The sequence below is a fragment of the Phallusia mammillata genome, chromosome 2 (genome assembly GCF_965637545.1).
Source record: "Phallusia mammillata chromosome 2, kaPhaMamm4.hap1.1, whole genome shotgun sequence".
Taxonomy (NCBI): Eukaryota; Metazoa; Chordata; class Ascidiacea; order Phlebobranchia; family Ascidiidae; genus Phallusia; species Phallusia mammillata.
This window is the reverse complement of record NC_137253.1, coordinates 19,047,071-19,070,199: the sequence shown is the minus strand read 5'-3', so window position 1 is coordinate 19,070,199 and position 23,129 is coordinate 19,047,071. Positions and strand designations below refer to the sequence as shown.

At 34.5% G+C, this 23,129-nt stretch overlaps 1 protein-coding gene across 9 annotated transcripts in view; it reads right to left on the bottom strand.

The window, feature by feature from the left end:
* The window catches only part of LOC145213807 (complement receptor type 1-like), a 35,492-nt gene extending 12,363 nt beyond the window's left edge, over nt 1-23,129 (bottom strand). For 4 of the 9 annotated variants that reach the window (XM_080082205.1, XM_080082209.1, XM_080082206.1 and 1 more), the window contains exons 1-42: nt 22,212-23,129; nt 22,081-22,130; nt 21,853-21,924; nt 21,702-21,776; nt 21,600-21,638; nt 21,383-21,491; nt 21,181-21,251; nt 18,235-18,291; nt 18,018-18,131; nt 17,745-17,924; nt 17,504-17,686; nt 17,255-17,437; nt 16,983-17,156; nt 16,731-16,913; nt 16,475-16,657; nt 16,208-16,390; nt 15,596-15,778; nt 15,312-15,494; nt 14,119-14,301; nt 13,567-13,755; nt 13,301-13,483; nt 13,022-13,204; nt 12,475-12,663; nt 12,209-12,391; nt 11,658-11,846; nt 11,392-11,574; nt 11,113-11,295; nt 9,267-9,449; nt 5,860-6,051; nt 5,294-5,476; nt 5,015-5,197; nt 4,739-4,921; nt 4,422-4,604; nt 3,990-4,172; nt 3,709-3,891; nt 2,440-2,622; nt 2,068-2,244; nt 1,818-1,997; nt 1,522-1,701; nt 997-1,179; nt 755-937; nt 313-504 (exon numbers count right to left, since the gene is read on the bottom strand). In XM_080082205.1, the coding sequence (XP_079938331.1) occupies nt 313-504; nt 755-937; nt 997-1,179; nt 1,522-1,701; nt 1,818-1,997; nt 2,068-2,244; nt 2,440-2,622; nt 3,709-3,891; nt 3,990-4,172; nt 4,422-4,604; nt 4,739-4,921; nt 5,015-5,197; nt 5,294-5,476; nt 5,860-6,051; nt 9,267-9,449; nt 11,113-11,295; nt 11,392-11,574; nt 11,658-11,846; nt 12,209-12,391; nt 12,475-12,663; nt 13,022-13,204; nt 13,301-13,483; nt 13,567-13,755; nt 14,119-14,301; nt 15,312-15,494; nt 15,596-15,778; nt 16,208-16,390; nt 16,475-16,657; nt 16,731-16,913; nt 16,983-17,156; nt 17,255-17,437; nt 17,504-17,686; nt 17,745-17,924; nt 18,018-18,131; nt 18,235-18,291; nt 21,181-21,251; nt 21,383-21,491; nt 21,600-21,638; nt 21,702-21,776; nt 21,853-21,924; nt 22,081-22,130; nt 22,212-22,354 (6,781 nt within the window). In that variant the 5' untranslated portion in view covers nt 22,355-23,129. The remainder of the gene's footprint in view (nt 1-312; nt 505-754; nt 938-996; nt 1,180-1,521; nt 1,702-1,817; nt 1,998-2,067; nt 2,245-2,439; nt 2,623-3,708; nt 3,892-3,989; nt 4,173-4,421; nt 4,605-4,738; nt 4,922-5,014; nt 5,198-5,293; nt 5,477-5,859; nt 6,052-9,266; nt 9,450-11,112; nt 11,296-11,391; nt 11,575-11,657; nt 11,847-12,208; nt 12,392-12,474; nt 12,664-13,021; nt 13,205-13,300; nt 13,484-13,566; nt 13,756-14,118; nt 14,302-15,311; nt 15,495-15,595; nt 15,779-16,207; nt 16,391-16,474; nt 16,658-16,730; nt 16,914-16,982; nt 17,157-17,254; nt 17,438-17,503; nt 17,687-17,744; nt 17,925-18,017; nt 18,132-18,234; nt 18,292-21,180; nt 21,252-21,382; nt 21,492-21,599; nt 21,639-21,701; nt 21,777-21,852; nt 21,925-22,080; nt 22,131-22,211) is intronic. The other 5 variants (XM_080082207.1, XM_080082208.1, XM_080082211.1 and 2 more) reach the window with 5 other exon arrangements.

Here is a 23,129-nt window from a genome sequence, read left to right as displayed (position 1 = left end):
AATTTCTAATGTATATTTTTTTGTATGAGCGTACTAGACAAATTTTTCAACTTACAGCTAGGGCTGTTACTATTTTTTTTACTCAATTTCAAATGAATTGATAGTTTTACTGTCAAGTAAACCTTAATGTTCAACCAAAATTTCCACAAAGTATTTCCACTAATTCATTATCTGGGAGAAAATAACAGGTTATGTGTACAGCTAATGTTTGATAATTTTAAAATCCCTAGTCAAAACAGTCTTGCAATTACATTACTATTATCATGGTAAATATTTTATATCCCTATTTCCACAACCTTTATAAAATCTTACCTTTTTCACACACAGCACTTAAAGATGTAAATTCTCCACTGTTCTGACAAGTTATAGTATCACTGCCAGACAAACCATATCCAGGGTCACATGTGTATGTTACAGTTTCACCCGATCCATACACTGAAGGATCTCTTACAGGAGAAAACTGCCCATTGGTAAGAATGGGAGGATTAGAACAGGATGTACTTGCTAAAAAACATGGAAATTTTAAATGATTTCATTTGAAAGTACAGTAGAAGTATAATCTTTTTTATAACCAAGGCCCATTTTGCAAAAACAATAACCAAAACTCAGTACTTTACATATCTACTGAGAAAGGTTCTCTTTCAGTGATTATTTCAACATTCAAACATTTTTATTTTACTTTCTCCACTAGCGTTTTTACCATTTTTTCTTAAATCTTACAACACAGGTTTTTCTAAATATAAGATGTTGTTACCTTCAGTACATGTAGCTGAAAAGGCAGAAAATTGACCACTGCTTTCACAAACAACAGTAGATGAACCTGATAAGTCAAATCCAATGTGGCAACTGTAGGTTACAACATCATCAACATAGTAGACATCTTGCACAGGGGACAAATCACCATTAGACAATGAAGGAGGATTTGTACAAACAGTCACTGCAATAGAAGTATTTCAAAAAACTTCTTTCCTATTTGTTAATGATTATGAGTATTACCTTTGGTGCAAGTTGCAGATAAAGATGAAAATTGGCCATCACTTTGGCAAGTGATTGTGTCCGCACCATCTAACCTATATCCACTATTACAAGTGTAGGTAACCACATCATTTATATTATACATGTCTGGGTCGTTGACTGGAGTAAAAGCTCCATTTGTTAAAACAGGAGGACTTGAACAAACTGAAATTAAGCAACAATTCAAAAATTATCAAAACTAGTGGAAGGGATAAAAAATAATGCACTTTCTAAATAAGTACCATTATCAAAATAACCACATGTTTGAAATAGTACATTTTGTAATGGTCCAAATTGGTTCGAAATATAAACAATAAATATTTGTAAATGTTACAGCAATTTATTTTGGCGATTGTAGATCCAAGACCCAAGCTGGATGCAAATGTAAAAAGTGAGTGATACAGAAAAGTTGCCAAGTTTAAATGTCACCAAGTTTGATGTTGGAATGGTATGGACAGCCCCATTCAATGAGGAGGATCCATTAAATTGTTGTAGAAAAAAACTTACCTCTCAAGCACGTTGCAAGCAATGTAGAAAATTGTCCTGATTCACATGTTACTGAATTTAAACCATCCAATGAGTAACCACTATCGCATGTATAAATAACTTGCTCTCCTTCATCATATATTGATGGATCTCTTTTAGGTGAAAAGTTTCCGTTTTCCAGAGGTAGTACAGTTTCACATACTGAAATCAAGCATATTTTACAGAGTGCAGATAAACATGAACAAGTAAACCAGAAGAGGGGCTTTCACCATATTGCCACACTGTGAAAAACAATCATGTAAGGACCTAATGCACACCTTGAAGACATGTAGCAGATAGAGGAGTAAATTGGCCATTATGACAAGTTGTAGTGCTTGCTCCCTCAATTCGATACCCCAAGTTACAGCTGTATGTTATCATCTCATATTCTTCATAAACAGGTGGATCACGAACAGGAGAATAGACCCCATTTGTCAATGTGGCCGGATTCTCACAAACTAATTAAGACAAAAAAATAATAAATAAATATATATAATACAACATTTTGTACAAAAACTTTGTTTTTACCTGTGATGCAAGTTGAAGATAAGTCTGTAAAATCTCCATTATTCTGACAAATACTGGTAGAAGATCCATCCAATTTATAACCATTGTCACATGTGTAAGTGATAACATCACCAATACTATATGTTTCAAGTACAGGTGTGTACTGGCCATTTACCAACTCAGGTGGAACACTGCACACTGTTGTACAAAAATTTTAGAAAATTATTTTACAAGCAACAAACTTGGGAGTTGACTGGTATATTTGAAACCAACTGTGAAAAATATTATGGGAGCAAACATGATTTTACCATGCAACATTTTTGTTTTCTTTAGTTAATAGCAGTTACTAAACATACTGCACACACCTAGTTTATGACAAAATAAAGTAAATACCTTTTAAACATGTTGCTTCCAATGTGGAATAATCCCCACTATTTAAACATGTAACTGTTGCAGAACCGCTAATTTCATATCCAGTTCGACATGAGTAGGTAATAACTTCATCCACTTCATATAGTGCTGGGACATGAACAGGAGAATATTGACCATTGGCAAGAGATGGTGGATCATTACAAACTGCAAATATACAAAAATAAAAAATAAAACGATGCAAATTTTGGTAAATAGACATAAGCCAAATGTAAAACCCAGTCGTGTTTAAACCCATCCCTCTTCCAATCATCCAAATTTTGGTCCAGCTTTATGTGGAACGTCAGCAACTGTATTTTTGTTATTTGCTATGTAAAACTTGATCGAGCAAGATAGATTAACAATGCAACTTAACCTGGTTTTAGTATGTAAAACTGTAATTGTTGTCTAGTTAATTTAAGAAAACCAGTTAATCAGGGTCGTTTGCATAATCCCAAACAGCTGTCTGTCATTTGTCAACAAAAATAACACAGTTAAATGCAATCTGCTTAATTTGAAAATCCAGTTTTTCTGTCATTGTGATATTTTACTCGTTGTTCCCTATCAATTACTGTAAAAAAATATATTAAATAAATGGGTCAAAATGTACTAATAATTTGATCGACCGAATTATTTTGCTTGTTAACCCTGACTGGTTGAACAAACATGTGCTATGTTACTAACTCAAAGACAGTGTAGCAAATGTATTGGCAGCATGCATACAACATTTGCTGTTTTGCACAAGCATTAAATTAATCTTATTTTGACTTGGGAAGTGTAAATCATTGCCAACAATGAGTACTGTTGGGGAAAAGTATGTTGTTGCAACAAACTGCCTGGTAAATATGAAATCCTAACCGGTATTATCTGTAAACGCCTTTCCATTTATCTTCATAGACATTTTACGTTTTACAATTTGCAGCAATATGAAAACTAAACTTTGTTTTAACACCAAACCTTCCATCTTAATGGTGACAAAAACACATCGTAAACAATCTTCACAAAGCATTGTTGCAAGCTTATGTTACATCATAACTTGTTTACATCCAGTTTTCACAAAATCCGCCAAACAACAAAGTTTGATTTTAAGTTACACACAATTTCTACATTTATAGTTTTGTTTCTTGTGAAAACAGATGATCTTAAAACATTTAAGCATTGATGTTTAGGCACTGCAAAATTACAAATCTTGTAATACAATAAATAAATAAAAAATTGTAAATATTGGTCAAATGATATATGAACAGCATGTACCTTGTGTGCAAGTTGCAGATAATGATGAAAATTGACCATCACTATGGCAGGTAACCGTGTCTGAACCATCTAATCGAAATCCACTGTCACATGTGTATGTAACAACTTCATTGATGTCATAAATAACAGGATTTCGAACAGGAGTAAAGACACCATTTGTGAGAGTTGGTGGTTGGGTGCAAACTAAAAACAAGTGAAATTCAAAGGTTTTGCAATAAGAGTTAAACCATAGTATTTAAATATTGCAATTTTATGCAAAGTTCGTTTTTTTTGTTATTTACTTTGTGTGCATGTTGCAGCCAACGATGAAAATTGACCATCGCTCTGGCAAATAACTGTGTCTGAACCATCTAATCGAAATCCACTGTCACATGCGTATGTAACAACTTCATTGATGTCATAAATAACGGGATTTCGAACAGGAGTGAAGACACCATTTGTGAGAGTTGGTGGTTGGCTGCAAACTGAAAAACAAAAGTTTAAGTGTTTAATAAGAAAAAAGCAACACGGTTCACAAACATTGTGGATAAACAGAAAAAAAATTACTAATTAATGCACTTTGTGGGCAAGTTTAGATGTTTTCATGAAAAAACAAACAGCATAATTCACAAACATCGCAGATAAACAGAAAATAGCAAAAGTCGTGCAATAAGAGTTAAACCATAGTATTTAAATATTGCAATTTTATGCAAAGTTAGTTTTTTTTTGTTTACTTTGTGTGCAAGTTGCAGATAATGATGAAAATTGACCATCACTCTGACAAGTAACTGTGTCTGAACCATCTAATCGAAATCCACTGTCACATGTGTATGTAACAACTTCATTGATGTCATAAATAAATGGAGTTCGAACAGGAGTGAAGACACCACTTGTGAGAGTTGGTGGTTGGGTGCAAACTGGAAAAAATATAGGTGAGTTTGTTTCACACAAACAAAACAAATAACACAGCAAACAGCAATATTGATCAGGAATCAACATAATACACAAACTATTCAAATTGACAAGACCAATTAACAAAAACTTCAAATACTTTGTGTGCAAGTTGCAGCCGATGATGAAAATTGACCATCACTCTGACAAGTAACTGTGTCTGAACCATCTAATCGAAATCCACTATCACATGTGTATGTAACAACTTCATTGATGTCATAAATAACTGGATTTCGAACAGGAGTGAAAGCACCATTTGCGAGAGTTGGTGGTTCAGTACAAACTAAAAAACACAAGTTTATGTATTTAATGAGAAAAAACAGCATAGTTCACAAACATTGTAGATAAACAGAGAATAGTTTACAAATTTATATACTTTGTGTGCAAGTTGCAGATAATGATGAAAATTGACCATCACTCTGACAAGTAACTGTGTCTGAACCATCTAATCGAAATCCACTGTCACATGAGTATGTAACAACTTCATTGATGTCATAAATAAATGGAGTTCGAACAGGAGTGAAGACACCATTTGTGAGAGTTGGTGGTTGAGTACAAACTAAAAAAACACACGTTTAGGTGTTTTTATTGAAAAAAAAACAGCAAAAATAACATTCAATATAAATTAACAGAAACAATTTGCAAATTTGTATACTTTGTGTGCAAGTTGCAGATAGGGATGAAAATTGACCATCACTCTGGCAAGTAACTGTGTCTGAACCTTCTAGTCGAAATCCACTGTCACATGTGTATGTAACAACTTCATTGATGTCATAAATAACTGGATTTCGAACAGGAGTGAAAGCACCATTTATGAGAGTCGGTGGTTGGGTGCAAACTACAAAAAAAAATAACTCATTTTTTGACCAAACATAATAACCTGTATTATAACTATAAATAATCGAACTTTGATTGCATGTTGCACTGATACTCGAAAACTCCCCAGTGCTTTCACATGTAATTGTGCTAGATCCATCCAACCTGAACCCAGCATTGCAAGTGTAAGTGATAACTTCTCCAATATTGCACATGGATGGGTCCCATACAGGTGTAAATTCCCCATTTGGTAATGAGATTGGATTTTCACACACGGTAACCGCACAAACACATAGCTACATAAAAAGCCTCTTACTGCAACTTATTTCTCAGAAAAAAAACAAAAAAAACAGTACAACATCTGATTTCAAAATTAACTTTGAAAGTAACCAAAAATGACTTTACCTTGTTCACACACAGCACTTAAAGATGTAAATTCTCCACTGTTCTGACAAGTAATAGTATCACTGCCAGTCAAACCATATCCAGGGTCACATGTGTATGTTACAGTTTCACCCGATCCATACACTGAAGGATCTCTTACAGGAGAAAACTGCCCATTGGTAAGAATGGGAGGATTCGAACAGGATGTACTTGCTGTAAATAAAATACATGGATGTGGAATTGAACTATTTATTAACTCACTGAATATTTTCCATATGTTCAATTATTTGATATACTTTACTAACAATTTTACACATAGTACCCACTTTCCTTTTGGGTGACAAATTCTGCAAAAAACATGAGTCCCTACAATATGCATTTCTGATGACATATTATTATGCCAGAAATTTAATGAAGCAACATAAAACAAACACCAAATGTATTTACTGACTTAGGTGGCCATGTTTTGTATTTCTTTAATCATCTCATTTGCTTTATTTTATCATTTTATGTGATAAAAAGTTGCAATTTCTGACAAAATCTAGCTGGTCTTACTACCACCGACCAACTGATAAGCTATATTGTCATTAAAGGTTTAAAACAATTATGTTACCAGAAAGAAAAGGGTTTTCAATGACATTATGGTAGCAACATCAAACCAACTACTATAATTTTGTGAAACCCTTAGGTAAAACGCCTAAATAAAAATACTTATTTGATATACTGTACTATATTTTGAGGTTTTATGTGGGGAGGGGAGTAATAACTGTAATCACAGTGCAATAAACAACTTTTCAACATAAAAATAAATAAAACTAGAGTAGTGGTTTTACTATATATTGCCAGTTTATATATACTAAATCATTTTTTTCGACATGAGGTTGCACATTGTTTTCAAGAGGTGAAAAATGGATGAGTCCAACTATTTAAACTTTTAACAAAGTTTCAACTTTTTTTTTCCTTAATAGCTCTTTGTTTAAAGAAAATTCAGTGTGAAAAACCACTAAATCTGTCGCTATGTTAATGACCCTGAATCGTCGCAGTCGTTTTACTTGAAAGGAGATTTCAATAATAAGAAAAGAATTACTATGTAGCCCTTTGTTTGTTGAATTATGATTTTTAATCTGCACATAGCATTCCCTGGCTCCGTTAAGAAAAGAAGGAGTAAAAAGTTTCTTAAAGGGGTAAAACAGAAAAATCGACACCTATGAAGAGCAAATTCTACAACCTTCCAATTTTCATTCAATTTGAACATTGGTAAAAAACTGACCCATTTTAGGGGCCAGTTGGTTGAATTGTGTAGCTACAGGGGAAAACATAACAATTGAGGACTTGAAATAGTACGTCCAATACACTTTGTCAATTTCATTTAATTTTTTTATGTTTTTTACATAAAAAAATTTTTTATTTTTTTATTTTTTGTCAATTTCATTTAATTTTTTTTATCCAAAGTTTTTTTTATAAATTCACTTATTTCAAGGGGCTGGTGGGGTAAAGGTTGGAGCTTTAGGGTAAAACACAACAATCCACATTTATAAATAGCAATTCCTACAAGCTATCCAAATTTCATTCAATTTAAATGTTGTCCAGAAAATTTACCCATTTTAAGGGGCTAGTTGAGTAAATGTTTGGGCTACAGGGTAAAACACATCAATCAAAATCTTCAAACAGCATATTGCACATGCTACTATAATTTTAGCCAATTCCAACACTGTTTAATAAACTCACCCATTTTATGGGGCTAGTCGGGGGAAATTGGGGCTACAAGATTGAACGCAACAATCGACACCTAGAAATGGCATACTTTACAAGCTTTCTTTTCTTTTTTTTCAAAATTTCTGACACTGTTTAAAAAACTTACCCATTTTAGGGCTAGTAGGGTAAATACTGGGGTTACCAACACAAACAAAGTAAGACACACATCTACATAACTATATCTACCATCTGTGTCAGTTTTAGCCAAATCCACCAAACATTTGATGGCAAAACAAGTCAGACAAACTTTAAGGGAAAAAAACATTTTAGGGGGCTAACGGGGTAAATACTGGGGTTATCAACATAAACAAAGTGGGATGCACATCTACATAACTATATCTACCATTTATGTAAGTTTCATCTAAATTCATTAAAAAAATTTGAGTAAAATCAATATGTGTCCCCTAATAACAATATGTCCTAAATATCTTTTAATGTTAAAACAGGACAACAATGTCTTCGTTTTAATTTTACAAAGGAAAGAAAACACAATAGTTTAAGATCAGTTTAAATGTACATCGCATATTGTCTTAGCCCGTGTTATTATCTCTCCACTTGAGTTACCCAAGCTTGTGTTGTTTTGTGATGTAACTGCTCATTTAAGAAAATTACATTTGACACTGCTTCTGTTGTCAGTGTTGTTTAATGTAATTCTCCACATGATGCAAGATTTTAAAATAACGAACTCCTAACCTGCTGCAGTTATTTTGTTTGTACTAAGAAACCACCTAAAAATACTTCATTTATCAAACATTTTTTTCGATCACATCTGCAAAAGATTTTATTGTAATGTGAAACTGCTGACACGCTTTTGGGAGGTTTTTTAGGATTATAAGATTGCGTTATTCAAATTTTGCTAATTTTGGCATCTTGCATTTCAAAGTTACAAAATCAGTTGTGGCTTTTCAAGTTATATATATTGGTTAGAATAGTTTGCTTCAAAGTTATTCATTCTAATTTCTTAAATTTTTTTAAACTTGAAGGGCAAATATGATAAATAAAAGCACAATCATACAATGACAAGAGTCACACAAAACCAAGTGGGCAAGAGGCCAATACAGGATTTATTAACTCCTTAAAATGATATACTTTTACGCTGTGGTTTTTACTGCTATTTGCAAGATAATAATTTTTAATTCAAATTTACTGGAAAAACATTTATATCTTGCATTACAAATGCTAGATTACCAACACTGTATGTTGTTGTGAGACTGAAATACACCTCCAGAACACTTACAAAAGGAATAAAAAAGAAAAATTCTTATTCAGTTTTAACAATCAACTTCGTTCATAAAATAGGTAATGTAAAACTATGTTTAGAACATATAAGCTTGCCCATCAGCAGTGGTTCTCTGCCTTTTACTGTCCATGGTACCCTTAAGTAATGCTTAAAACTCGTGCCCCCTTCTGCTCCCCAATAAAATGTAGATGGTAAAAAAGTCAAAGAGACTAAGTAATCAAATGCACATCCACTGATGATCAAACCAAAAAATGTATGTAAAAAATAGTCTCAATTGTTTACATTACAGAAAAAGTTTTTGCTGTTCTTTATTTGTTGGTTGGTGCCAATAATAAAGACCCACTCTTGTTGTAAAAAGCAAAGCAAAAAAAAAACTTGTCACAAAAAATATATATTACAGGGTTTCAAGCTATTGTACAACAAGCATGTTTACCTTCAGTACAAGTTGCTGAAAAAGCAGAAAATTGGCCACTGCTTTCACACACAATTGTTGTTGCACCTGATATTTCAAAACCGATGTGACAACTGTAAGTTACAACATCATCAACATAGTAGACATCTTGCACAGGGGACAAATCACCATTAGATAATAAAGGAGGATTTGTGCAAACAGTCACTGCAAAGAAAGTAAGAATTCAATTGATTTAAAAAATATCTAGCATTCATCAGATAAAAGTACCTTGAAGAAAAAAGAAAAGAAGGAGTAAATAGTGGCATAATGGGGTAAAAGACTTAAAATAGCATGTTCAATAAACTTTGCCAATTTCAAATAATTAGGACTTTAAAAAAAAACACACTTATTTAGGGGGCGAAAGGGGTGAAATTGGGCTATGAATGGTAAATTCTGCAAGTTGTTCACATTTCAGCCAATTCGGACATTGTTTAAAAAATTGACCCATTTTAGGGGGCTAGAAGGGTAACTAATGGGGTTCAACACTGTCACACTCCGTTTTCATGGGTACGTAAAAGATTTGGACTGACTATCGGAAGTTCCTTACCAGCTAACGGATGCGTACTCTGATCGGCAGCAAACCTTTCCTTTTACATTTATTCACGTCCAACAACACGTAATCAAAACAACAAATTCACTAGTCCCGCGCTACTTCAGAGTTATCTCTACTTTATCTTATGTTATTCTCTCCTAAATTGTTAGATGGGGACTGTTATAAAGCTTGGGTTATTCTGGCTGGGGAAAAGGCATTAACTCGCTATGACCATTTCCTGTAGATAAAACAATGAACACTGCAGCGAGTCTCGGCGACATGATAAAACTAGCACACAAAAACAATAACAACACGATTGAGTCTGCAACGATAGATTCGAGACTTACAGAAATTACCCATGATCTGTGGTAACTGGGTGGCGGGATATTGTCATGGGGCGGTCTAGAATATTTGTGACAGACACACAAACCCAAAATATATGAAACCTCAATGACTCAATCAATAGTACTGCATAATTTAAGCCCAATCTGCCAATGTTTAAAATTTCGACCACTAGTGGTGTTTTGAGCAACAACCGTTAATGCTTCTGACGTCATAGGGCTGTTAACAACACCCTAACTACCATGGCAAAAAACGTCCACCAAGCAACCCACAAATGAGTAACATACAACTGGTTGCCCTTGTAACACTATTGTGCCACAGAAATCTTTTTACAAATATGTTTTACACTTTGGGGGCTGTGGGGTAAATGTTGGAGCTACAGGGTTGAACACAACAATCAACACCTATAAATGGCATACTCTACAAGCTATCCGAATTTCAGCCAATTCAGACACTGTTTACAAACTCACCCATTTTAGGGGGCTAGCCGGGTAAATACTGGGGTTATCAGGACAAACAAAGTGGGATGCACATCTACATAACTTTCTCTACCATCTGTATAAATTTCATCCAAATTCATCAAACTTTTGACAGAAAAATGAGTCGGACAAACTTTGGGGAAAAAGCAAAAAACAATTCGAGTAAAATCAATAAAAATGTGTGCCCTTCAGGGAAGGAGACCCATCAATATCGAAAAAATGAAAATATGCTACAGAACCTAATTATCAGTTTTACCTTATGTGCAAGTCAGATAACAAACGAAAATTGACCATCATTTTGCAAATATATGATGAGTTATTTAGTGTTTGGCCCCATGTTCGCCAAGGGTTTTTATGGCATGATTGTTTCCGCACATAAGGGTCCTAACACTTACTTTATTAAACATGCACTTTATGAGACATGCAGGTAAAGGCTGGAGCTATCTGGTCAAATGCTGCAGTTGACACACATTACCTTGAGTGCATGTGGCAGCTAATGATGAAAATTGACCATCACTCTGACAAGTAACTGTGTCTGAACCTTCTAGTCGAAATCCACTGTCACACGTGTATGTAACAACTTCATTGATGTCATAAATAGCTGGATTTCGAACAGGAGTGAAGACACCATTTGTGAGAGTTGGTGGTTGGGTGCAAACTGTATAGAAACAGGATTTTAGTTTACTAATGGCATCCAACACCCTGAAGTACAAAATGGAATCATGTCATGTGAATTGTGTGTTTATAAAGTTACCTTGTGTGCAGGTTGCAGTCAATAGAGAAAATTGACCATCACTTTGACAAGTAACAGTGTCTGAACCATCTAATCGAAATCCACTGTCACATGTGTATGTAACAACTTCATTGATGTCATAAATAAACGGAGTTCGAACAGGAGTGAAAGCACCATTTGTGAGAGCTGGTGGTTGGGTACACACTAAAATTTTAAACAGGAAAAATGCATGAAACAATATCAAAAATATCTGAAAATATGCTACAGGATAGAATTGTCAGTTTTACCTTGTATGCAGGTTGCGGATAACAACGAAAATTGACCATCATTTTGGCAAGTTACTGTATCTGAACCATCTAGTCTATATCCAGCCGTACATGTGTATGTAACAACTTCATCAACATTATAAATTGGTGGGTCCCGAACAGGTGTAAACTCCCCATTTGCTAGAATACTTGGATTCTCACACACAATTTCTACAAATATGATGCCAGTGATTTGTTGTTGTTTTAAAAAACATGTTTGCACAGTAAAATGAACTGAATTATACAAATGCCCTGTCCTCCAATTGAGATATTATTTTATAATCTCCCAATGTTACCTATTACACACACACACACACACACACACACACCTATTCACAAAAGTCTGTGTATATATTTAATAAGTTATTTTTTGTTGGGATCCACGTTTACCAAGTGTTTTTTATAGCATAATCGTTTCTGTGCACAAAAACAGGGGTCATCACATACGCAAATTTGTTAAACATGCATTTTATGAGACATGCAGGTAAAGGCCGGAGCCGTCAGATCACACACTGCAGTCGTAACAAAGTTACCTTGGGTGCATGTTGCAGCCAATGAAGAAAATTGACCATCACTCTGACAAGTAACTGTGTCTGAACCTTCTAGTCGAAATCCACTGTCACATGTGTATGTTACAACTTCATTGATGTCATAAATAGCTGGATTTCGAACAGGAATGAAACCACCATTTGTGAGAGCTGGTGGTTGGGTACACACTAAAATTTTAAACAGGAAAAATGCATGAAACAATATCAAAAATATCTGAAAATATGCTACAGGATAGAATTGTCAGTTTTACCTTGTATGCAGGTTGCGGATAACAACGAAAATTGACCATCATTTTGGCAAGTTACTGTATCTGAACCATCTAGTCTATATCCAGCCATACATGTGTATGTCACAACTTCATCAACATTATAAATTGGTGGGTCCCGAACAGGTGCAAACTCCCCATTTGCTAGAATACTTGGATTCTCACACACAATTTCTACAAATATGATGCCAATGATTTGTTGTTGTTTTAAAAAACATGTTTGCACAGTAAAATGAACTGAATTATACAAATGCCCTGTCCTCCAATTGAGATATTATTTTATAATCTCCCAATGTTACCTATTACACACACACACACACACACACACCTATTCACAAAAGTCTGTGTATATATTTAATAAGTTATTTTTTGTTGGGATCCACGTTTACCAAGTGTTTTTTATAGCATAATCGTTTCTGTGCGCAAAAACAGGGGTCATCACATACGCAAATTTGTTAAACATGCATTTTATGAGACATGCAGGTAAAGGCCGGAGCCGTCAGATCACACACTGCAGTTGTAACAAAGTTACCTTGGGTGCATGTTGCAGCCAATGATGAAAATTGACCATCACTCTGACAAGTAACTGTGTCTGAACCTTCTAGTCGAAATCCACTGTCACATGTGTATGTTACAACTTCATTGATGTCATAAATAGCTGGATTTCGAACAGGAGTAAAAGCACCATTTGTGAGAGTTGGTGGTTGGGTACAAACTGTATGGAAACATAATTTAAGTTTACTAATGGCATCCAACACCCTGAAGTACAAAATGGAATCATGTCATGTGAATTGTGTGTTTATAAAGTTACCTTGTGTGCAGGTTGCAGTCAATAGAGAAAATTGACCATCACTTTGACAAGTAACAGTATCTGAACCATCTAATCGAAATCCACTGTCACATGTGTATGTAACAACTTCATTGATGTCATAAATAAACGGAGTTCGAACAGGAATGAAAGCACCATTTGTGAGAGCTGGTGGTTGGGTACACACTAAAATTTTAAACAGGAATAATGCATGAAACAATATCAAAAATATCTGAAAATATGCTACAGGATAGAATTGTCAGTTTTACCTTGTATGCAGGTTGCGGATAACAACGAAAATTGACCATCATTTTGGCAAGTTACTGTATCTGAACCATCTAGTCTATATCCAGCCATACATGTGTATGTCACAACTTCATCAACATTATAAATTGGTGGGTCCCGAACAGGTGTAAACTCCCCATTTGCTAGAATACTTGGATTCTCACACACAATTTCTACAAATATGATGCCAATGATTTGTTGTTGTTTTAAAAAACATGTTTGCACAGTAAAATGAACTGAATTATACAAATGCCCTGTCCTCCAATTGAGATATTATTTTATAATCTCCCAATGTTACCTATTACACACACACACACACACACACACACACACCTATTCACAAAAGTCTGTGTATATATTTAATAAGTTATTTTTTGTTGGGATCCACTTTACCAAGTGTTTTTTATAGCATAATCGTTTCTGTGTACAAAAACAGGGGTCATCACATACGCAAATTTGTTAAACATGCATTTTATGAGACATGCAGGTAAAGGCCGGAGCCGTCAGATCACACACTGCAGTCGTAACAAAGTTACCTTGGGTGCATGTTGCAGCCAATGATGAAAATTGACCATCACTCTGACAAGTAACTGTGTCTGAACCATCTAGTCGAAATCCACTATCACATGTGTATGTAACAACTTCATTGATGTCATAAATAAATGGAGTTCGAACAGGAGTGAAGGCACCATTTGTGAGAGTTGGTGGTTGGGTGCAAACTTTAAACAACAGTGTAAGTGAAATCGAAAAGGTACAGTTACACAATACTGCAGTTTAACATAAACAAACTAGAAAGGGTGACTTAGCACATTTTGCCATTGCACATACACTATGACCTATTTTGGATAGTTAATATATTCCCTATACTTATTTTTCATTGGGTCCCATATTAGTCTATGCTTTTTAGCACCTTCGTTTGTTTTTGCAGACAGAAACTTGTGAGTCTCCACACATAAAAAGCTGTAAACACTGCATTTCAAGAGATAACCATCAGGAAGTTTGTTGTTGTAAGGTCAAACACTGTGATCAGTACTGTGCTTATATATTGATGGTAAGTACAATACAGACTATCTCAATCTTATTTAAATAAGACATTGTTTAAAGTTTGTCTTATTTTATATTGTATTTTAAAATTTAAAGGAAAGAAGGGGTAAATAGTGGGACTATATGGAAAACATAACAATTGATCTGTGCAAATGGCAAATTCTCCAACCAGTCAAATATCATCAAATTTTGACAAAGTTAAGACAATTTACTCATTTTAGGGGCTATACCGTGAAACTACAGGGTTAAACACAACAATCAACAATTTGGACATTGTTTAAAAAATTCACTCATTTTATGGGGTCAGTGGGATAAATGTTAAAGCTACAAAGTGAAACACAACAATCAACACATGTAAATGGAAAACTCTACAAGCTATCTAAATTTCCTTTAATTCAGGCAATGTTAAGAAATTCACCCATTTTAGGGGGCTAGCGGGGTAAGGCGCTATAGGCTAAATCGCAACAATCAACACCTATAAATTCTACAAGCTATCCAAATTTCATTCAAATCATGAATGATGGAACTATCGAGTCAAACAAAACAAACAGCCCATCTACATTACCGTACCACCTGTGAAAGTTTGGCAAAATAGGTATGACAAACTTTTGAAAAAAAAATAATCATGTAAAATCAAAATGTCTCCCTTTCAGAGAAAGGGAGCCATAAATATTAATTTAAATACTTTGTGTGCATGTTGCAGCTAATGATGAAAATTGACCATCACTCTGACAAGTAACTGTGTCTGAACCATCTAATCGAAATCCACTGTCACATGCGTATGTAACAACTTCATTGATGTCATAAATAGCTGGGTTTCGAACTGGAGTAAAAGCACCATTTGTGAGAGAAGGTGGTTGGGTGCAAACTGAAAAAAAAATGATTTTTAAGTTTCATTACAAGCATACAACACCCTGACTGAAGTATAAAAAAGTCCACATCACATGGCCTTTGAGTTTACAATGTTACCTTGTGTGCAAGTTGCAGTCAATAGAGAAAATTGACCATCACTCTGACAAGTAACTGTGTCTGAACCATCTAATCGAAATCCACTGTTACATGTGTATGTAACAACTTCATTGATGTCATAAATAAATGGAGTTCGAACAGGAGTGAAGACACCATTTGTGAGAGTTGGTGGTTGGGTGCAAACTAAAAACAGATAATAAATGTGCTTTTCAACTAGAAGCATTACAAATGAAACCCTGATCAAGAAATATTTTGGTAAAATCTGAGAATGATTGAAACTGTGATTTGTTTTCTTTTTTTATGTTGGCAAAGCACTTTGGACTCTACACAGCCATGGTTGAAAAGTTGAGAAGGAGTAACATTCGTCCTACATTGATCAAATTCCCATTTACTAAGCTTTAATGAGCTAGTACAAAAAATGATAGACATCGCTAATGTTTGTGGTTTATGTTTTTAACTTCAGGATTTTCTATTCTTTAAATTTTTTTCTAAATGTAATAATTAAACAGGAATTTTTAAGGTGTACGTACACATAAAATCAGAGTTTTATGTTTATATATGTAACTAATTGTAGGCATTAGTAATAAAGAACTGAATATAATACTTTCTTACCAGAAGCACAGGAAGCAAGCAAAACACTAAACTCCCCATTGCTTTGACATGTAACACTGTCCACACCTTCCAGTTTAAATCCACTTTTACATGTATAGGTCACAACATCTCCAATATCGTAAACAGATGGATTATTTACAGGAGAAAACAAACCATTTTGTAACTGTGGTGGTTTAAGACAAACTGTAAAACATAAATACAGATGGGTGAAAAAACAGAAAAAGGCAACCAAACATATGTCATTTAGCATTTTTACTGGCCAATTACCTCGTACACATGTAGCTTTCAATGGAGAAAAAACACCTGTGGTCCTGCATTTGCTGGTGCTTTTTCCAATCAATTTGTATCCTCTTTTGCATTTATATGTAACAACATCTTTTATGTTGTAAATGCCATCTTTTCTGTTAGGCTTATAGACACCATTTTCAAGGGTGGACGGCGGTGAACAAACTGCAAAAAAATGTAGAAATCAAACAAAGTGCACCCAAAACATACAACAATACAGTTAAAAACAAAAACAAACCTTTAGTGCAAAAAGCCTGCAATTTGGTAAAGCGACCTGATGCCAAACACCTAACAAAATCCTGACCATCCAGCCTGTATCCTTCCATACATTGATATGTGATCACAGCATTAATGTCATAAATGGGAGGACTATTGACAGGTGAATAAAATCCATTCCTCAGAATTTTAGGACTGGAGCATACTAAACAAAACATGCTTGGTCTAATTTAAAACAAATAAAAAAATCACACCAAAATCTGTAACAACTTACCCCGTACACACTTGGCCTTAAGACCACTGAATAAACCATTGTCGCGACATCTTATAGTAGCTTTTCCAACCAATTTAAATCCCTCATTGCAGCTATAGGTAACAACGTCATTGACGTAGTAGGTCCCAATTGGTTTAAAACTTCCATTTGGCAGTTTTGGTGGGTTGGAACACACTAAATAGGTTTGGGGAATGGATACATAGTAATAGATAAAGTTATTGCTTTCAATTTATGCAGTACTATTTTTAGCATTAGGGTGAATTGGGTTATACCTTTCACACATGTAGCAGTTAATGCAGTAAATTCTCCATTTGTTTGGCAAACAACTGTATTTGTTCCATCAAGAAAATAACCTTGTATGCAGGTGTACGTAATGACTTGTCCAATATCATAGATAGGTGGATATATAATTGGAGTATACTGTCCATGAAAAAGTGTTGGTGGTTCCAAGCACACTTCGAAAACAGTTTTAACTTTTCATTTCAATCACAAATTAAAAAATACATTTGCCACACATTTACCTTGGGTACAACTAGCTGACAAAGCACTAAATTCTCCATTACTTTGACATACAACTGTTGAAGAACCTTCCAAGACAAACCCACTGTTGCACTGATAAGTTAAAACTTCATCAATATAATATTGTGGTGGTTCTTTTATTGGGCTAAATATTCCATTTAGCAGTTGTACAGGATTGTTGCATACTAAAAACAAGCATTATGTGAAAAAACCTGATGTATGTCTTTATAAAAAACATCTTACCGATTTGTGTGCAAAATGCTGATTTTGTTGTCCAATCACCGCTAACAAGACAAGTGATTTGTGGATCTCCATTTAATTTATACCCACTGTTGCATGCATATGTAACGGTGGAAGATGATTCATAAACTGTATTAACTGGTGTATAATAGCCATTCAGTAAATCAGGTGGGGAATAGCATGCTAAAAAACAAACCAAAATATTTTTAAACGCTGCAAAAGCAAAATAATTATTAATTTTACAACTTGAAGTTTGAATAATGTGTGTCAACTTACATCTTTCACAATTCGGGCCAGCATTTGGAAAGGTACAAGTGCAAGTGTGGCCATTGATAATATCCGTACAAATCCCTCCATTTAGGCATGGGTTTGGTTTGCATTCATTGATCTCTATGTATACCACACACAAAAACAAAAATATTTAATTCCCTTGCCATACCATAAACATTGCTAAATGGAAACTAAAAAAGTTTAACCAACTTTTTGTACATACCGTCACATCTTGGAGGATTGACAAAACCAGGTGGACAATTTCCCCTCAGGTATATAACTAGAAAATTATTGTAAAAATTGTTTACGTTCAATTCATTTTTTGTAAAACTTATAAACTGAAGAAAAATGGTAAATATTTTCTGCGTCATTTTGCATTATGTCCCATACTTTTTAATGTGGCTAGCTGTTTTCATGTAGAAGTTAATGTGGTCACATGTGTAACGTTGTAAAATAAGCTCTTGGGGGTTGAAGGTATGATGGATAACTGTCCAAAACTCTTAAAATTATGATGTTGTTTAAAAATATGCTTTCTGGGCTATTGCAGTAACTGATGAAGCAGGGTGAAATGTAGTAAATAAAACCACAGTTGCATATTCTACAAATAGAGCACATGTTTTACAATTCAGATAATATTTTAAACCTTTACCCATTGTAGAAAAAAACAGTTGGTGCAACAGGGCAAAACACAGCAATTTACTGGTCAAAATAGCGCAAACTTTATATACGGTAATGCATTTTTCTTTTTTGATCTCATTAAGTCAAAAAAATTAGACATAAGAATTTATGTTTGTGGTGATCAGTGGAAAAAACACATATGTAAACATTTCACAGAAAAGATAAAGAATGTGGAGATCTAATCAAACAAAACATATAGAACAAGATGTATCTACTAATTAAAAAGTTTTAACCTAATCTATTGAACACATTTTACCAAAAATGCATTAGGTTTGTAGCCTTTTTCAGGATAATTTGTGCAAAAATGTATACATCTAAAATTAACTATCACAACAAAATAAAACATGGGCAAACATTATTCAAGAGTCAAGACCTCTGTAATTCACAAATTTTGTAATGCAGCAGGTTATATTTTAAGCAAAATTTCTTGCCCCTTATATGCAACCAAAATTGAGCTGTTGATGTGTACTCTTTAGCAAGAGATATATTAACATCATACCAGTGAGAACTAGAGTTCCTTTCTCGTCGAGAAATTCTCAAGAAATCTCGAAAAAATCGAGTCTCGATTCTCAAGAAATAAATAAGAAATTCTCGAGAAAAATTACGCCACGTATTATAAACAAAAAGTAAATGCGACACCTCTTATTACGTGTCTTTTTCGTTTCAACTCGCCCCTAGAGCGCACTGGACACATTACTGTCTTATTTTGCAAACGAAGCAGGGATTTTTAACGTACGTTACCGGTAAACGTTCACCTTTTCTAAGCAGCAGTCACGCTTAGTTGCATTATATTTATAACTCGGACCTGCAGTCGCTTAGGTTTTTGCTGGTTTGCTAGCGAATCACTACTTGCAATCGCTACTAAAAGCGAAAACGTACAATCGGAAAAAGTCGAGAAATAGAGGAACCCTAGTGAGAACCAAAAAGCAAGCCTTTAGTTCAAACTTAATTTTATTCAACTGATTGTTATTATTTGTTAACTCTTATTTCTGGTACATGTCTACAAAAGATGTATGGCTCAAAACACAAAATTTACTTAGCTTTAAACATTTTGTCATTGACAGGCACAAGAAAACCAGGCAATGGCCATGACATTCTATTGTACTTAAACATAGCTTTATTTGTTCAGCACCAATACCAATTAACCAGAAACTCATGCTTATATGTTCTTATTTCTCCTGAGAAGTGGGCCTTCATATGACCAATAACCAACTTTTTACAATGTCAAATATCACCCCAAATTGTAAGTGATATTTTCTCCCAGAGTAAAAAACAACAAAGTACTTAACCCAAAATACGACATTTAGTGCCACACCTGCTACATCTAACAAACATAATTGGTCACTAATCAACATTTAACGTGATTGCACGCTTACTTTAACGTTCAGTGTAAAAATAGTGCGTAGATTTAACTTTCACAACTTGGCCTCTGCACATTTTCGAAAAATGCGCGCATAATTTCAAGCACATGGAGCGAAAAAATGCTGGCCTCTCCGTCTACAAAAGTGGTATAGACAAGAAAGTTGCAGTGACTACAGAAAAATAAAAAAATTAATATCCATTATCTTAAGGAAAATTACCTTTTACGATATTATTGTTGCAATCCCAAATAGGATTGTATCGAAAGGCTGCTTCAGTTCAGAGACTGCGGAGTGAAAAAAATCACCGCAAAAAAGTTTTCATTATGGGACTTCCCCAAAAAAATACTTAAAGTATATTTTTATTTGCAAACAGTTTTTTCGTCCAACCCGTGTAAAACTATATAAGTTACTCGTTTTTTTAGAGAGTAAGAAGTTTTAATTTTGCAAACGTGTTTGTGTTTAAATAGAAGAGATCGAATTTATGTCGCTCTTCGTGCAAACTTTAAAGCAAAAACAAACAAATAGATTGAAAGATTTTTTTCATAAAATCGCTTTTTCATACACTTTGGTCTGATTAATTTGATGATATGGTTAAACAATACGATGTTTGCAAATCGATAAAGCATAGATTAAAGAAAAACGGTTTACACCACGAGTCGACATACCCCTGGCACGCGATGCCGAATGATTTAGTTCATAATGGAGTACATTTTTGATACATCTACAATTAATTTTCGATTGTTTGGCTTCATTTAGTTTTTGATATAACACAACTACAAATGCAGCGTATAACCTACGTACAAATCTGTCCGTCTTCTGATCATCCAACTAAGTTATCAAATCAGCTGACACAAACCTCTAAATAAGTTGACATGCGAATTAAACAAGTTGGTACGTGGCGTTTGAATATTTGTCGACCCATATGTTACATGATATGGCGATTCAAAAAAAGTATCACTTTCTAAAATGTTTTTGTGCATTAGTATAACTACATCTTCTTAGACTCCGGAAACATTTAGTTGAACATTTTTGCATGCAACTATGCGCATTTACATGGTTTATGTTTTGAAACAGCAATTTACGTAATACAATGTTGCAAAACTCAATTAAACTCATTTTTGTCCACTTACTATTGTTTGTTGCGTGATAACATGTATTATTTTCATCGTCCCAGCAACAATTCCATCGCAGGCAATCAGATCTGCAATTAGGCCATACAGTTATAACCAAGTCCAACCAGATGGGTTAAACCCGTTGGTATTAAATCAACATGACATTAACTTTTCCCACAAAACGTAGGTGAAAATCGAATCGGACGAAGTGTAAAATAACCTCGTTGTATTATATCCATCACCACAAGTATTTGAACTCAATGATGGGTCACATCGTGCAACAACCTTCGATCCGGGATAACCAGGTTCACCTCCAAACTGGAGCAGGCCTGGATGGCAAAACAACACATTAACACTTTATGATCTGGTGGCCTGCAGTGGTGATCAAGGTTTGGCGTTTAAACAACACTTATGAGATACTAATTTTTTTTTCTTACTTGGCAAATTTGAAGAATCAGATGGTTTTTGAATTGCACCTGAAAATGAATGCTTGATAAGAAATAAGCTAAATCAAATCGCGTCTTAAAGAACTAACTTACTGAGCATCAAAACGGTATAATAGTTTCGTCCGACTTCTCTGGCCAGTTGAAAATTGGTATAAACTTCGGCTGGGCCTAAAAAAATTAGTCAATGCTTTAAGCAAAGCAACGAAGCAAAACACAGATACTATTTACAAACGGAATGACTTACCGTTCGATTGCTGGTTGTTGTCTGTTTCCTTTCGAGAGTTATGTGGTTCGAAATTTATGTTTAGTGCCGAACCTGAAGTTTAAACATTACTAAAGCTGACAACAAAGGTGTAATGCAAAACAACAAAGTGGCTTGTAAAGCATGCTTAACAAAATCATATGCAACCAGATGACCATGTTTGTTTTCAGTGACTGAATTCTACTTTTAAAAAATTTCATCGCGACTTACCTTTCTCGTAACATCGCAAATCAACTGACGACTCATCAAAACAACAGTTACTGAACAAAAAATAACAGTTAATCACCGATGAGCTCAAAGCTCTACTGCTTAAGTTTATTTCATAAATTAATTCGACTTACTATCGCTCACACTCTGTGCGATCGATTATTCGGGGACCACAACGTCGTCTTGAAGTCAATGATATCGAGCATGTTTGCATTTGCACAGGCTTTATCACAGTGATAAGAAACACAACAGTGCATAACGTAGCAAAAGACAACATCTTATATAAACATAAATTTCTATCAAAGGAATATCGACATTTCGCCTTGAAAAACAATTAAAATGTTTTTATATGTTGTTGCTGTTTTCATTCCTTAAATCTACAATCCTTCAGTGCTTTCAGAGATTTAAACTACGCGTTAAATCCAGCTGGGAAACATCCCATGTCGTGTTCGTACAATAAACACTGAACACGTACACAACCAGAGAGATGTTTAAAAAAGTCGCAACACACAGGTATATTGCAAAACCCTCGCGGGCAAATTTGAAAAGATAACAATGCAAAACAGGGCGTTTGGAATAGCTGAAGGATGATCTGGCAATTTAATACAACGCAAATCTACTTACAATGTATACTGTTCTTACAGTGACGAATTTAGTGAAATATTCTTGTGCATTAATTAAAAAAAAAACTATTAATAAAAAAGGTGAAAGTTTAAAGGTAATAAATTTTTCTGTGGTTCCATAAAACCGTCATCTAGGTGGTAGCCTTGAGGCGTTCCCACATTTTTTCGCATTGGTCTTGCAATCAAGTAGGCAATAAGGTGACGGCCGATTGCGCCACTAATAATAATTTATTGCTAGAGGTTGGACAACTACCGGCCGTGTATTGCGATTGACAAAACAACCTGTTTTGCCAGATTTTAGAGAGTCTGATGTCCTTTCGCGCGACGAACGTGTAAGTTTGTTTACAGTCCGCCTAACAAAACAACACAAACGAACTACGCATGGTATCCACAACGTCCACGGCATGAGATCAACTTGCAATATGCAGT